Here is a 16,306-nt window from a genome sequence, read left to right as displayed (position 1 = left end):
CGCGAGAACGGGAGTGGGCGGGGCTAGGACGCCTTATAAACGTTCTCTCCGAAGCACGTGACTCCTCTCCGCCCGATCAGCCGCCGTACCTCCATTATGGATACGAGTCGTGTGCAGCCCATCAAGCTTGCCAGGGTGAGGCGGAAGCCCGGGTTTGAGGGCCCGGATGAGGGAGGAAGGAGTAGGGGAACCGGGTGGTCCAGATCTGATCCCAGCTTCTTTACCCCAGGTCACCAAGGTGCTGGGCAGGACCGGTTCGCAGGGACAGTGCACGCAGGTGAGGTGGAAGACGAGGAGGCGGGGTCTGGGGTCTTGAGTCTCCGATGATGACTTCTGTGCCCTGGTATCTGAGAACCGATACGTATCCTTTTTCGGAAAGCTCACGGACGGTCCGAGCCTTTGCCGAGGCCTTGCCCACCGGGTCTGGGCTCGGTCGACCTCATTCCTTGGGCTCTGACATACCTCGTTCTGCTGGCTCAGCCAATCCCAACGACCACTGTGTAGCTCCACGCCCTCACGATTGTGCTCCCGTCCCCGACGGGCCCAGAGCGGCAGTTGTCCCCCACCAGTGGCTTTTTCTGGCGCTCGAGAGCTTTGTTCTCCACGCTTCGGCCCCTCTCCGGCTTCTCTCCCGGCCCAGACCTACTTCCCAGGCTCAGCCCCCTTTTTAAGTGTGTCTAAGCAGGCACGTTTTCTGAATCCAAATCAGCTGGCTATCCCACGGTGCCAGTTTGTGGCCGACACTAACTTCTTCCCGGTCCCCCGCCTCCCGTCAACCCCGTAGGTGCGCGTAGAATTCATGGACGACACGAGCCGTTCCATCATCCGAAACGTGAAAGGCCCCGTGCGCGAGGGCGACGTGCTCACCCTATTGGAGTCAGAGCGAGAGGCTCGGAGGCTGCGCTGAACTTGGGACTGGTGAGTGCACAACTGGAGTGGGAAACAGTAGACCTTTGGCTGGTGGTAGGGAGGTTTCGCCAAGCATACGGATGAGGGGCTCTTGCAGGGGCTCTCGGTGGCGGGGTGTGAAGGAAGGGTTTGCTGAGATTGGCAAGACGGGGGAGGGAGTTTGCCACTTGCTGAGAGGGACCTGTCAGCATCTCATACTTGGGTTTGTTTACAGGGTCCTGGATGTCTGGGTCGACTGCCTGGCCCACGAGGATGATTTGCTGTTAATAAAGCGTTTATATTCTGTGTAAACTTGGGGTTTTGTCTCAGTTGCCACTAAGCTTATAAAACCCTCCCATGGGACCCCCAGATGGTCTGCACTGACCCACTGTACTCTGGAAGGGGGGCGGAGGGGTTGTCTTCCCCAACAACGCGTTTTCTTTTTGAGGAGGGAGAAGCACGTGTCTGTGTGTATCTCCAAAACAAGACAAGCTGAATTAGGAATGTTTTATTAAGGAAGAAGGTTGGAGGAGTGAGTGGACCAGAGTGCCTCAGGTCCCACCTCACCCTGCAGAGTTCAAGCTGAGCCCCTCCCTGTGGACCCTGACCCTTGCTGTGCCCCGAGGTTGAGGTGGGCGAGGGAAAGCTCTCCCCCAATCCAGGTCCGGTGTGTCAGGCCAGTCACTGAGGTGGGGGGTCCTCTCCGCCGTCACTGCAGCCTCCTTCACTAGGCTTGGCCGTGGGGCGGTCAGAGGGCAGCTGGTGAGAGAGGTTGAGGGGGGCTGCTGTCAGTCTCCTGTAGGCAGGACACTGGCTTTCAGCCCCCTTAGACTCAGGGCTGCTTAGCGTAGTGGAGGTCTTGCCTCTGTCCGCTGAGCTTGCCTAAGCAGGAACCGCACCTTTTACAGCAGAGCCAGAGCACCTGGCTTTGAATCCTGCCTCTGTCCCACGTGACCTGGAAGAGGCACTTGGCCTCCCTGGTTCCTTTCCCCCATATCTACAGGAGAGTGCGGGATGGCTAGGCTCACAGCATGAGTTGGTGTTATGCTTCGTTTTGTGTTCTTTGGCCGCGCCATGCGGCATGCCATGGCATGCGGGATCTTAGTTCCCTGACCAGGGATTGAACCCGTGCCCTCTGCAATGGAAGTGCGGAGCCCTAATCACTGGCCTGCCAGGGAGTTCCCAGGATGATTTTTAATTATGAAAGTGCTGAGAACAGCCTGGCACTTGCCTTTTGAGCATAAGCCTCTCCCCCTTGGGGACAAACTGAGCGCTCTGCCCCCAAACCAGCCCTTCCTGCCTGCTGCTGGCAAACTCCTCATCTCCAACCCTGAAGCTCTGACTTGTGGGGAGCCTGCACCCCCCCCCCGCCCCTTCGACCTAAAGGGCCCCTTATTCCTTTGCTGTGAGCCTGGGGGCAGTAACAGGAGTCCACTGACACCACATGGTCTGACCTAGGTCTGACAGCTCTATTTTGACCTTACGCATGTCCCCTCTGGAGGCCTCAGGTTCGTGACCTGTAAAGTGAAGGTGTGTCTAGCCCTTGGGTGTTCTGCAGGTTGAACATCAAATCCCAGCCACATAGAATTCAGGCGCAGGTTCCCCACCCCTGGTACTCCCCCGGGGTGCATGAAGAGAAGCCACCTTCCTGGGGCTCACTTGGGATCCTTGAGCTGTGCAGCTGGGAAACTGTCTCTTGGGGCTGGGGCTGGGGCTGCACTCACCGGGAGACCAGGCTGGCCTGAGCTCAGGTGGGCGTGCAGCAGGGCGGCCACCTCGTCCTGCTCAGCCTCCAGGGCAATGGCCAGGGCACTGGTGCCCTCCTGAGGGATGATAGGGATAGTCAGGTCCCTGAACCAAGGTGTGACTACCCCACCAGCCCCATGGTGGCTCACGTTGTCCAGGAGGGCAGGGTCGCAGCCTGGCTGGGCCAGGAGCAACCGGACAGTGTCCAGGCGCCCATACTCGCTGGCGCACATCAGCGCTGTGGCCCCATCTGCATCCTGCACGTTCACATCTGCCCCACATGCCAGCAGGGCCGCTACCGTGTCCTGGCGGCCGTGGCTGATGGCCAGCATGAGGGCTGTCTGTCCCGTCTGGGAAATGGGAAAGAAGGGGACAGGGCTGGTGTGGGCTCCGGGGGAAAGAGGGGGGTCACAAGACATTTGGCTCCAAAAGTGGAAAAGACCCCTGGACTCCGAGCCAGGGAGGAGGTATCTACGCACCTGGCTGGCCTTGGCATTAACACTGCCCATGCGGAAGAGTCTCTGGACCACAGCCATGTCCTCCTCTTGCCCCACAGAGGTGAGTGCAGCCAGCATGAGGGCGGAGTAGCCAGCTCGATTCTGGTGGTCAATCTTGCAGACCCCTGGGAGAGAGAAGAGGGGTCAGTCCACCAAGAAGCCGACACCCTCTAGTCCACTCGCCGCCCTCCAAGCCTCAGGTTCATTTGTTCAGTCAGGTTGGTCACTGAGGGTCATGCGTGATTTTACTGTTCCCTCTGCTTACAAGGCTCTCCCCGCAAGATCCACATGGCTCCTCCCTTACCTTCAGGGTTCTGCTTGCATCTCATCTCAGTGAAGAGTTTCCTCACCTTCCTATTTCAAACTGTGTTGGGGGCTTCGTTCTGTCTGCTGCTGTATCCCCCAATACCTAGAGTAATACCTGCCACCTAGTAGCTGCTCAATGAATGAGATAAATGGACGTTTCTATTTTCCCAGCTACTACCCATCAAGCCACCACTGTTGCTCCCCCAGAGAAATGCCAGCCGGACCCCCCTGGTGTCCAAGTCCACTCCAGTTTCCATGCAGCAGCCAGAAAGAGATCGAAAGAAATTTGGCCCCATCACCTATTTAGAGCCCTCCTATGTCTCCCCACTGCACCTGGAATACAGGCCGTTGTTCACCACCGCCTCCGAGGCTCTGTTATCAACTTCTGTCCCTTCCTCTGGAGTTGGCCTTTCTCCCCCAAGCCTATGTTACAGATTGAATTGTGTCCCCCCCGCCATTGCCCCACCAAAAGATATGTTGAACTCCTAACACCCAGTACCTGTGAATGTGGCCTTAATTGGAAATAAGATCTTTGCAAACCATAATCAAGTTAAGATGAGGTCATTAATGGTAGGCCCTAATTCCATATGACTGGTATCCTTGGAAGAAGCAAAGACAAAGAGCTATGTGATGCAGAAGGCCGAGAAGACAAGCTGCCGTAAGCCGCGGAACGCTGCGGGTTGCTGGCAACCACCAGAAGCTTGGAGAAAGGCACAGAACAGATTCTCCCTCTGAGCCCTTAAGAAGGAAACAGCCCTGCCAACACCTTGATTTTGGACTTCTGGACTCCTGAACTGCAAGAAAATTAATTTCTCTTTTCAACCACCCACGTTGTGGTACTTTGTGGCACTTTTTTACAGCAGCCCTAGGAAACTAACAGCCTGGTTACTGCTGCCCATCCTTCCGAACTGAACACAGACATCAGCTCCATTTTCCCTGAGGTCAGTTCTGTTACCATCCTGGCCCTCTTCCTCACAGCACAGCACCTACTTCTGGACCTCATTCCCCAGAATGTTTACCGCTCGTGTACCCCACCATTCTGAAAGCTCCACAAGTCTAGGGACAGTCTGCAGAGATGAATGGGTGGGAGAGGTTTGGGGAAAGGAGTGGATCAGGGTCATGGAGAGGGTGCCCTAGTGAGAGGGGATCTGAGACAACCAGCTGGGGAGTAAAAGGGTTAAGTCAGGATTAAGGGTGTTCCCTAGTTGTGTGGCATACTCTCTAGGTGTCCAGTCCATCCACAAGCTTCTGTGACCCTGGTGGAGGGTGTTGGGCGCAGAAGGAGGCTCAGAGAAATAACCAAAGTGGGGTCTCTGCAGTTAGCCAGGGGACCCACCTATTTTCCCTCTCCCTTTCCCTTCCCTGAGGCCTTGCTAAGCTAAAGCATCACACTGTTTCTTGATTCCCTCCCCTGGTTTTATTTTGTCATGGCCCTTACCCCTATTGGAAATTATGTTTACTTGATAATTATCGAGTAAAATTGATAATTATCTCTGCTCCCCCCACACACACACCCAGAGCCCCTGCTCATGAAAGCTTATTCATTCATTCAACAAACACTTGAGGGTCTACTGTGTGCCCCACTGGGGTCTGCCAGGCAAGTAGGGTGAGGTGAGGGAGGGGTATGGGGATGGGTTTGAAAGGGTACATAAAGGAGTAGTTAATGATAGGCCAGGAGGCAAGAAGACAGAACAGTGAAATGTGGTGGGAGCAATGGATACTGGTCCCACGAGGTTCAAGGACTGTGGGAGTTGGGCAACAGGAGACAGTGAGCTGAGATGTTGGAAGGTGAGAGTTCAGGAGAGAATGCTAGGAAGTGAGATTATGGAGGGGGCATAGTTACTGATGACATCAAGGTGTTGTGGTGACCTTACAAGTGTAAGGCTGATGTCAGGGTGAAGGGAGAGGAGTAGGTCAAGTAACTGAGAAGGGACTTCCCTGGCGGTCCAGGGGTTAAAACTCCACGCTTCCACTGCAGGGGGTGAAGGTTCGATCCCTGGTCGGGGAACTAAGATCCCACATGCCTTGTGGCATAGCCAGAAAAAAAAAAAAAAAGGGAACTGAGAAGCCAGGAAGTGGGAGGGATCATCCATCAGGAAACTGATATTGGTGAGGATTAGGCTGGAGAGGAGGAGAACCAGCCAGGAGCTAAGATTCAAGAAATGAAGAGTGACGAGATGAGAGGGAGAAGTCAGAAGGGGCGGAGGGAGTAGTGGTCTGATCAATTAGAGGCTCCAAGATGGGACTAAAGGAGGAAGGGGAAACGGTCTGGAAGTGGAGATAAAGAACAAGGAGGACACAGCCATGTCCAGGCCCTTCATTCCACGGAGATGAGAGGAAACAGCCCCTGCGTGAAGGGTGCACTGAGGGCTCTGGGTCCTGGGGGTGGGGAGGGCCAAAGGGGCTGACCCATGTGAGAACCAGAAGGCCCACGGCAAGGTCTGGAAAGTTGGAGCTGAAGGGGAGGATGTTCAAATGCAGGGAATAAGAGGATCTAAGGAGCCTCGGGCCTTGTAACCAAGATGACTGCCTTGCCACCCTCCACAACCCCAGTCCTCAGCCCCTTTAAGACAGGAGCTGCCCAGGAAATACCTTTTTTTTTTTTTCTTGGCTGCGACGCGCAGCATGTGGGATCTTAGTTCCCCGACCAGGGATCGAACCCGCACCCCCTGCATTGGAAGTGTGGAGTCTTAACCACTGGACCACCAGGGAAGTCCCAGGAAATACCTTTTGAATTCATGCATTGTCCCCTCCTCCCAAGCCCCAGCTCCTTGTCCAGCCCAGAGTAGCTATGCCCTTCCCCCTGGTCACCAAGACCTGCAGGAATGGAATGGATCTGTGTATTTAGGGGGGTGGCATGCAGGATGGGACAGCAGGACCTGCCTCAGCCTGCAGTGAGAAGGAGAGGCAGGGCAGGCCCCAGAGGATACTGGACCTGAAGGAGGACACCCAGGAGAGCTCTTGGTGGGCAATCAGTTTGTCTACTGTCCACTGTCCCCTCTGCTGTGAGTCCCATGGGGGTGGCCCACCCCCATCCTGGCACTGCACCGGTGCCTGGAAGGCTCTCAGTATATGTCTGTGGGCTCAGCAACACCTGGATGTTTGTATCTATGCTCCAGAGGGGGAAACGTTGAGACAGATGATAGAAATGTGTGTGAGATGGGGCCCATGCAGGACCTGGTGGTGGAGGACTGCAGGCCCACTGTCCCAGCCCGGGAGGCAGTCACAGCCCTGACCAGTCAGTACCTCCCCTGGAGGCTGAAGAGGCAGTGGATGGATATTGGGGCTCAGGAACAAGGTGAACGCCAAGGCTGGAGATTCAGGGACAGAAGGCATGGGGACCATTGACTGACCTGCGTGCCTGGTGCTGTTCTACATGTGTGTTTTCACAATTGCCCAGGGAGGGAGGCACTGCATCCCCCGTTTCACAAAGGAGGAAGCTAAAGCTGGTGAAATGAAGTAATTCCTCTACATTTAGGTCTACCCAATCCCCAAGCCCAGAACACCCTCACCCTGCAAAGTAAGAGGCAGGTCAGGGCAGAGCTCACAGCTCAGAGTGGTCAATCTATCCACAACGGGTCATGTAACCTCCAGAGAAGGGCCAGTGGTGCCCTCTGCCTGGCCAGCCCTTCTCTGCATCCTTCTCCAGGTCCTCCCAGCCAGGACCTGCCCAGATTCTCCCTTTCCTGGCTCCCTATTCCCTGGTGCCCTCCCCACCCCTCCTCAATGCTGACCTGTATCCAGCAGCAAGCTCGCGATGGCCAGGTTCCCATGGGACACGCTGTAGTGCAGGGCTGTGTTCCCGTTACCATCCGTCAGGTTCACCACGTGTTCCAGCAGCTCACGTCCCAGGCGCACCACCGCGCCCAGCACCCCGGCCACGGGCTCCGCTTGAGAGCGCCGCTGGCTCGACACTCGAAACCACTCCTGGGCCACCAGGCGCGCCGCGCCCTGCCAGGACGGGGGAAAGACTTCGGCGAGGGTCCAGGAAGGGGTGGCAGGGAGGGTGTGGGGGCGGGACTGGGAACCTAGGCAGGGGAGGATGGTTACTCCTAGGGCCACACCCCTTTCGAGGAGGGAGTGCAGTTAGTGTGGGTATCCGGCTCGAGGGGACAGGGATGCTCTCCTTCTGAGGAAGATCCTGGGGAAGAAGCTGAAGTGGCGGAAGGCGGTGAGCGCTTGTCTTTGGGGAGTCCGGGAGTGGGGCTGGGGCTTGGGGCGGACCCCTTTTGGGAAATCAGGGAAAGATCAGCCCTGTCCTGGGGCGAAGAGCCCTTTGGAGAGCTTGGGATCCGTGCAGGGCCCTGGCGCGAGGTGACGGAACTTGGGACCCTCCTAACTCTAAAGACCCCGATGCTCTTCCCTAGGTAGGCGTCAGAGGAGGTCCCTGTTGGGCCTATGACTCCTGCGAAGGCCTCTCCCCGCACTCACACTGTCGCGAGCGACTCCGCGGGGCCGGCTCAGCTGCCGTTGCAGCGCTGCGCACGCCTCCCTCAAACGCGGGCTCAGCTCGCACCTACTGCCGGGGAGACGCAGACAGGGAGAGGCTAAGGAGGGGTTGGGATGGGGAGTGGGGAGACGGGAAAGAGAGCAGTCGTTCCTATTACGTGTCCGCGGCGCTGCTCACCTCCCCTGCGCGCCCGGCTGAGGCTCTGGCTCTGCCTCCGGCTCGGGGTCCCGGGCCTCCCCGCCGCTGGGAGGGCCATGGGTCCCGGAGTCGGATCCCCCGCCGCTGTCGTCTCCTGAGCCCGACGAACTGCTCCTCGGGAGCTCGGCAGCGCCGTCCTCGCTGTCGCTGTCGCCCTCGCTGGATGAGCTCTCGTACCTGGGGGCAGGGTGAGAGACATCTGCTGAGCCTCCCCTGGGGGCTCGTTCTGGAGTCCTGCGAGGTGGGAGTGGCTGTTCCCATCTTACAGATGAGGACACTGAGGCTTGCCAAGACCACGCCGCGAGCGAGGGGCAGAGCTGGGATTCAAACCCCATTCCAGTCCCAGAAGATGCTGCCATGGGGAGGGGGAAAGTGCTCACTCTCCGTTGAGGACCCCAACAAACTGCAGGCTCTTGGGTCCGGGGCTGGGTTGGGCGCCAGGTGTACCGTCTCTCCTCTTCATAATGGATTTGAGAGTGCCTGGCGGAGATCAGATGAAGACAGTGAGTTAGAATTCGGTGGCCAGCAAACCAGGGCTCAGCGAGGGACGGGGAGGGGACTCACCCGCGGGTGCCACTGCCCTGTCCCCATCCGTGGGTCCGGGCAGGTTCTCCTGCGTCGGGGCAGGGGCCTCCACAGCGGGCTCGGTCTGCGTGGCCCTCTCGGCACAACCCCACGGGGTCTGGGTGGCAGCCTCGCACGGCTGGGGCTGGGCCGCCACCGCTGCCTGTGCCTCCTCGGCAGCCTCGCGGGCCTCCTCCAGCTCGCACAGGCGACCCCGCAGGAGCTCGCTCACCCCGCGCTGATGCTCCAGGCTGGCGCGAAGCAGCTCCAGCTCGCGCTCGGCGGCCGCGGGCAGCCCCAGCAGAGCCTCCGTCACCCACACTTCCGCCTCGAGGGTCTCGGGAGCTGCCTCCACGCCGGCCTCTTGGGTCTCCGGCAACGCCTGGGCTCCCGCCTCTTGAGTCTCCGGCACGGTGTGGGTGCCTGTATCCCGCGTCTGGGGCGCCCCATCGAGGACCTGCAGCACACCCTCACTGAGGCTAGAAGCCGACCCGTCGGGGCCGTCAGCCCCGGGGCTGGCCCTGGCGCGAACGCCGCGCTCAGAGGTGGCCAGGCGCTCGGTGAGCCGCCGCAGCTGAGCAAGCTTGTCCGGGCGCGCCTCGGCCTCCCCGTCGGGCTCGGGCTGCCGGTGCCCGGCAAGCAACCGCGCCTTCTCGGCGCGCAGCGCGCGCACCTGCTCCTGCAGCTCGGGCAGCGCGCGCGCCTGCTCCTCGAGCTCGCGCAGGCGCCTCAGCGCCGAGGCCATCTGCTCGCGCACCAGCTGCAGTTGCGCGGGGCCGGGCGAGGCCAGGGCCGGGTTGGGGGCGGGACTGCTGTGGCCGGACCCGCGCGGGCTGCGCGGGATCGCGCGGCCGGGGCTGGGCACGCACTCGTGCGCCTGCGCGAGCTCTAACCGCCGGCTGGTCTCCAGGAGCGTGTGCTCGACGCGCGGATTGCGCACGGGTGCGCGCGGCGATAGCGGCAGCAGCATGAGCCCCGACGGTGCGCCCGGGGAGAGAGCGCCCGGTGGTGCTCCGCCATCGTCACTGGCCAGGGACTCGCAGGATGTCCAGGCGCCTGGGCTGCGCGCGCCTGCGAGGCCGGTCCGTGGCGCGCGGGGGCGACGCGCGGGCTGGGGGCCCGGGGCGCGGCGGGCGGCGGGGCCGCGCTCCAGCTCCTCCACGTACTTGAGGAAGTCCAGGTCCAGGTGGAAGCCATAGGGCGTCTCCACCGAGTAGGGCGAACTCGGGCTGCGAGCTCCCCCAGTCACGCTGGGGCACAGGCGAGGGCCGCCCATGTCTGTGGGCATGACAGGGGCGTGGAGGGGCGTTAAGCCGGAGAGACCCGGAGAACGCGTCCCCACTGCCCCACGACACGCCTGCACGACTCCACCTGCACCAAACCCTGCACACCTGGATTGCACACCCAAGGCGTAAACGCCTCTCTGCTCCCAAAAAGTTGAGGGTTCACGCGTTAATTGAGCACCTACTATGCACCAAGCACTTTTCTAGGTGCTGCGGACATAGCAGTGAACAAGACAAGCATCCCTGCCCTCTTATAGGAGACAGATAAACACAATCGTTCCAAATGGTGCTTAGGGCAATAATAATAATTCCAAGATGAAATAGAGAATAACTGACAGAAGTGGGCTCTGGCTGTCAGGGCAGATTTCCTGAGGAGGGGACTTACAAGCTGAGCCCTGAATGAGGGGGAGGAAGCAGCTGAGACAGGAGGTTCCTAAAAGTAAACAGCCCATGCAGAGGCCCTGGGGTGGAATGACCAGGGTGGGCCTGAGTAAGAGCTGGTGGAGGCGAGGATGCGCAGAGCAGAGTGAAGGAAGGGACGGGGGAGGAGTAGAAGAGGTGGGCTCGGACCAGATGGTGGGGAACCTTCTGGGCCACCATGAGGAGATGGAGTTTTATTCCACCTGTGACAGGGCACCAGAGGCAGATTTTAAGCCATGATATTATCCACCTTTATAAAGGGCCCTCTGGCCACTCTGCAAAGGAGGGAGCTGCAGGGCTGTGTCTGCATCTGGGTGCCAAGTGTGGATCTGTACACATGCAAAGCCCATTTTGCACACTTACCAGGCAGGTTCTGATTCAGGGCAAACTTGGCCATGTTTCCTGGAGTAGCCCCCAGAGGGGGTGAGAGTGGGGCTGGGCCCTGTCCCTCTGGCTGTGCCTCTGGGGTCAGTCCGGACTCTGAGTGAGTAAACAGACCCAAGAGGTCCTCTCCACCAACACTCCAACACCTGCCCCCCCCACAGGCCCTCTCCTCCCTCCTCCCTCAAGTGGCCTTGAAAGTTTGGAATGGGGACTTCCCTGGTGGCGCAGTGGTTAAGAATCCGCCTGCCAATGCAGAGGACACAGGTTCGAGCCCTGGTCCAGGAAGATACCACATGCTGCGAAGCAATTAAGCCCGTGCACCACAGCTACTGAGCCTGTGCTCTAGACCCCATGAGCCACAACTACTGAGCCCTTGTGCCACAACTACTGAAGCCTGTGCGCCTAGAGCCCGTGCTCTGAAACAAGAGAAGCCACCGCAATGAGGAGCCCGCCCACCACAATGAAGAGTAGCCCCCGCTCACCGCAACTAGAGAGAGCCCGCGTGCAGCAATGAAGACCCAACGCAGCCAAAGATAAATAAATTAAATAAATAAATGTATATATAAAAAAAAGAAAGTTTGGAATGAATGACTGTGGGGACCCTCACATGCCAGGCCTCAGCCTGCTGGGCAGGAGGAGGCAGGAAGGGCATCAAAAGGAGAAGAGAGGGGAACTCCCTGGTGGTCCAGTGGTTAGGAATCCGTGCTTCCACGGCAAGGGCAAGGGTTCGATCCCTGGTTGGGGAACTAGGATCCTGCATGCCACATGGCGTGGCAAAAAAAAAAAAAAAGAAAGAGGATGATGATCAAGAGAACAAGAGCAGCTGGGGCGGGGGCAGGGTGAGGTGCATTCCAGACCTGCTGAGTTTTCTTCGGTCCCTGGGGAAAATTAGAAATTGATGCTCAAAGGGGTGGAGTGTGAACATTCAGAAGAGGAAGGCGAGGGTTGGAAGCCCTTCAAGGGCTCATGTACACCTGAATTTATACCAGGGTCACTTGTGAGATCCTTTAGGAATGATGGAGAGTCGTGGGCCAGACACACCAAGGATGCAAATCAATGGATACCAGTCTTCCTGGGATGTCTCTACTGGAGTGCCACAGGGCTCTGCCCTTGACTTGTAAGAGACTGTAGTGGAACCACAAGCACCCAGGTTGTCAGAGCTGTGGCTAGGGAATTCCCTGGTCGTCCAGTGGTTAGGATTCGGTGCTTTCACCGCTGAGGGCCCAGGTACAATCCCTGGTCAGGGAACTAAGATCCCACAAGCCGTGCCATGTGTTGAGGCCAAAAACAAGAAAACAAGACAAAACTACAAAAACAAACAAACAAACAAAAAACTCAGAGCTGTGGCTATGCTTAGGGCTAAAGGGATAGAGACACTTCAGGTGATGTGATGGAGGCTCTAAGAAACTGGGGAGATTGGGCCACATCTAATAATGTGATATTTAACAAGGACAAATATTGAGTCCAGAAATTTGATTCAGAGAGTATAGGGCAGGAAAGATGGGGCTTTGAAGAGCTCACGTGAAAAACCCTGAGGGAAGGGAAAGCAGCTTGTATCGAGTGCCTACTCTATGCCTGGCCTGACTAAATGTAAACCCCCCACACACAAGTATAATCCTGCAAGGTGGGATGTTTCCCCCTTTCCCAGATGGGGGAAATGAAGGCATAAAGCAGTTAAGTCAATTGCCTATGGGAAATGCCCTCAGACTGGGCTTTCATCTTCTGGCAGGGACCTCTTGTCTGCCCAGCCCTCCACCAGCAGGTGCCTGCCAGACCCGATCTGTACTCTTCCTGACCTACTGCCCATCTGTGCTAACCACCTGGCAACCTTCCCAGTCACCCCTTCTGGTCTCTCGCACTCCGGATGACCACCTGCGTGCCTAATACCCACCAGCAACTGAGCACCCGTTGGTCTACCTGACTCATTCTGCTCCACACCTGGGGGAACCCTCCCACTCACCACTCTGTCCAGCCTGGGTCCCTGACACCTCCCCCAACCCACCCCAAGGAGGGAGAGTGACGGGGAACTTCCAGTCCTGAAGCAGCTGTTTCCCGTCCCCTCACACTGGCTGTAAGGGGCCGGCCAGCAGGGCAACACGGAGGACAGCCAGTGCCTCTCAGGACTTGTTTTCAGGAAACTGCCAGGCAAGAGCTGGGTCATGGAAAAAACCTGGGCTGGGGCTTAGGGGTCTGGACTTGCCTCACACACAGCTGGCCGTGTGACTCCGTGGGGTCAGCCCCCCCACTCCGGAGACCTGGTTACACCCAAATCTGAGACCCTGGGAATTCAAAAAAACAGCTGTGAGTCATTGCTAAGACCCAAACCAGCTGGAGCAGCCAGACCCAGAGACTGACCTGAAAAATGGGTGGATGCCCCAAGAATGGTAAATAAAAATATGCCAATGACTTTTGACATTTACTATGGGCTAGCCTCTATTCTGAGCAATTTATGGGTAACTTAAAAAAAAATCCTAGGTAAACCCTTTGAGGTAGGTTATTCTTTCCCCCTATTGTGCAGATGGAGAAACTGAGACACAGGGATTAAGTGACCCAGCCAAAGTCAGACATGGGCAGAAGCAGGATTTGAACGCTGCAGCTTTGCCAGTGTTTCTGCATTGACCCCTCCACTTGATGGCTTTCTATAAACAGCACTCCCCTCCCCAGGAGGGGCAAAGAGCCAGAGGGGGTCGGCCCTCCCAGCCTGCACTCCTGCCTGTCCCCTGCGTGTGTCCCCGATGGGAAGAGCAGGCCCAAACCGTGGCGGCTCCAGGGGCTGCAGCCTCACCGGAGTGGAGGCGTGCAACTGCCCTCCCCTTTCCTCCGCTCCCTGCCCAAGCTGGCAAGCTTAGATCCGGATCCTCTGCCTGAGACCCCCCATTAGGCCGTCAGAGCCGACGCCACACGCCCCCACTCCCGCCCCAGGGACTATTTTGGGACTCAGAGCTGTGCTCACAAAACCTGAGGGGTGGGATACGAGGCGGGCAGTGCAGATCCCGGTCTTGGGGAGGGGGCGTCTTCCCGGACTGAGGCTCTGCGTGGTGGCACCCCCTAACTTTGGGGCGGGACTGTCAGACCACTGAAGTGGGAATGGAGGCTGATGATGGAGGGAGGGGGAGGGACTGAGGTCAGCACCCCCCACCCCCCTGTCCCCTCAGGACGGCCTCACGGAGACAGAGCAGTTTCCTACAGGAAACGCCGCCGGGCGGTTCCATCCGTTGTCCATTGTCTGCCGGCCCGGGGGCCATCCGTCCCTCCCCCCAACACCGTTTCCGAATCACCCCCCATCACACACACACACACACACACTCAGGTCCAGCGCGAGGGAATGGACCCGGGTCCCCAAGCTGTCCAGGAGCGACTCTGTGAAAGCATCCCGAAGTCGGTGGCGGCGCCAGGGGGCGAACAAAGCCCCCCACTTCGCTCCTGAAGGGCGGGAAGTAGGAGACCTCAAGAATCCAGAGCCCCCCGACTCTGCTCGCCGCCCACCCGGGACTCCCAGTGTGGGAGGGGTCCCAGCCAGTGGACACAGCGCCTGCCCCGTCGCAGCGCGCTGAGCCCGCAAAGGGGCTAGAAGCGCAGCGCCCCGTCCCGCTGCGTACCCTGATCCCCCCAGGACCCCATCGGTGCCCCGAAAGCCGGCGCTTTACCTGAAGCCGCAGCCACAGCCGCGCCCGCACCCGAGCCCGCCCCCTCGAAGCTCGGGGACCGGTTATCAAGGCCTTGACCCTAACTGACGGCCACGTCAGCCAACCAGCGTTCCATGCTCGCCGAAACTGTCCAATGGTGAGGCGGGGTGGACCGCACTGTCCCGGCGCTGAGAGTGTGGGGAGTGGCTTGGGGTGGGGCCTGGAGTGACTGCCCTTGAGGGCGTTCGGGTCCGTAGTGGGGAGAGCAGAGGCCGAGTGGTGCCCAGCTCAGGGCTAAAGGGCTTCGATATGATCCACAGGGGACAGGGAGCCTCGGGAACACTCTAAGCAGGACAGTTACCCGGTGGGATTTGTGTATTTGGAAGATACCTTGGGTGGAAGCTGACGCTCCTGTCGCAGTGTCTGGGTGAGGGACCTGGACCCTGGATCTTTCCCACCGCAGCGCCTTTGCGCATGCTGCTCAATCTTCCTGAACTGTTCTTCCCTGAACCTGTTCACTTGGCCACCTTCTCCTACCTTTGGGGGCTCAACCTGTGTGTTCCAGTCCGCTAAAGGCCTAACGTGGACCTTCTCCAGTCACTATCTTTCCAGTCACTCTGTTTTATGAATCTAATAGCTATATACTTTCAATATCTGAAAAAAATCTATTATTTATTTGTTTCTTTGTTTGCCATCTGTCTCCCCATAAGGACAGGGAACTGATTGATTTTGGACACTGTTTCATCCAGTGCCCCAAGCACACAGTAGGTACTTAATAAATGTTTGTTGAAGAAACAGACTCACCGACATAGAGAACAGACTTGTGGTTGCCAAGCGGGAGGAGGGGTGGGGGAGGGAAGGATTGGGAGTTTGGGATTAGCAGGTGCAAACTATTATATATAGAATGGGTAAACAACAAGGTTGTACTATATAGCACAGGGAACTATTTCAATATCTGTGATAAACCATAATGGAAAAGAATATGAAAAAGAATATATATATATATATATATATCTGAATCACTTTGCCGTGCAGCAGAAATTAACACAACATTGTAAATCAACTATACCTCAATAAATTAAAAAAAAATAAATTTAGTTATTTATTTTTGGCTGTGTTGGGTCTTTGTTGCTGTACGCGAGCTTCCTCTAGTTGCGGCGAGTGGGGGCTACTCTTCATTGCGGTGCACCGGCTTCTCATTGCGGTGGCTTCTCTTGTTGCGGAGCACGGGCTCTAGGCGTGTGGGCTTTAGTAGTTGCGGCACGCGGGCTCTAGAGCGCAGGCTCAGTAGTTGTGGCGCACGGGCTTTGTTGCTCCATGGCATGTGGGATCTTCCGGGACCAGGGTTCGAACACGTGTCCCCTGCATTGGCAGGCGGATTCTTAACCACCAGGGAAGTCCTACCTCAATAAAATTTTTAAAAAATGTTTGTTTAAAGAATGATTTGAAATTACATTGAACTCTTTAACCCATTTGGAAAATATTATGATCGAAAGTGAATCTACAGATTTTTCCCCTATTAATTTAGCATTTATTGAGCACCTACGGTGTTCCAGGCACTGTGCAGGTCCTTGAGGGGAACATAATCCCTGCCATCCTGGGCCTCAAAGCTGAGAGGAGGAGACAGATTTTCAAGCTATGGTTTATGGTCAGGGGGTAACAGGGATGGGAGCTGGAGTCTATGGGAAGAGAAAAGGGGACACATCATTGTCATAGAGGATCTGGGGAGACAGCCTGTAGGAATGACACTTAAGGAAAGGTACTCCAGACAGGAGAAAATGCACATGCAAAGGAAGATATAGTGAACTTTGACTAAGTCATGATGTTGGTGGGAGGCGAGCTGGAGGGACAGGCAGAAGGGTGTGTCTGAAGCAGCTCAGACTTTATCTGATAAAATGGGGCCCATTGGAGGCAAGTTACTTTATTCCAAAGATTCATCTCTCT

At 57.4% G+C, this 16,306-nt stretch overlaps 2 protein-coding genes across 2 annotated transcripts; one reads left to right on the top strand and one right to left on the bottom strand.

The window, feature by feature from the left end:
- The first annotated feature begins 29 nt into the window (after window positions 1-29).
- Window positions 30-1,200, top strand: RPS28 (ribosomal protein S28). Its single transcript, XM_022557456.2, has 4 exons — window positions 30-135; window positions 230-277; window positions 785-918; window positions 1,124-1,200. The coding sequence occupies exons 1-3, from the start codon at window positions 97-99 to the stop codon at window positions 905-907; spliced, it is 210 nt and encodes a 69-aa protein (XP_022413164.1). The 5' UTR covers window positions 30-96; the 3' UTR covers window positions 908-918; window positions 1,124-1,200.
- KANK3 (KN motif and ankyrin repeat domains 3) lies at window positions 1,194-14,052 on the bottom strand. Its single transcript, XM_089905516.1, has 10 exons — window positions 10,716-14,052; window positions 8,650-9,927; window positions 8,466-8,565; window positions 8,065-8,262; window positions 7,869-7,956; window positions 7,172-7,388; window positions 3,114-3,256; window positions 2,784-2,984; window positions 2,613-2,711; window positions 1,194-1,647 (listed from the first exon to the last, which is right to left on the bottom strand). Exons 1-10 carry the CDS (start codon window positions 10,747-10,749, stop codon window positions 1,570-1,572), a joined length of 2,436 nt encoding a protein of 811 aa, XP_089761642.1. The 5' UTR covers window positions 10,750-14,052; the 3' UTR covers window positions 1,194-1,569.
- Window positions 14,053-16,306: the final 2,254 nt, after the last annotated feature.

This window comes from Delphinapterus leucas, unplaced genomic scaffold, assembly GCF_059928025.1.
Source record: "Delphinapterus leucas isolate spDelLeu-1000000601 "Yukka" unplaced genomic scaffold, BTC_Dleu_Yukka2 spDelLeu_asBTCV2_sq25, whole genome shotgun sequence".
Lineage (NCBI taxonomy): Eukaryota > Metazoa > Chordata > Mammalia > Artiodactyla > Monodontidae > Delphinapterus > Delphinapterus leucas.
The sequence above is the reverse complement of the archived record's forward strand: the minus strand, read 5'-3'. Positions and strand labels throughout refer to the sequence as shown.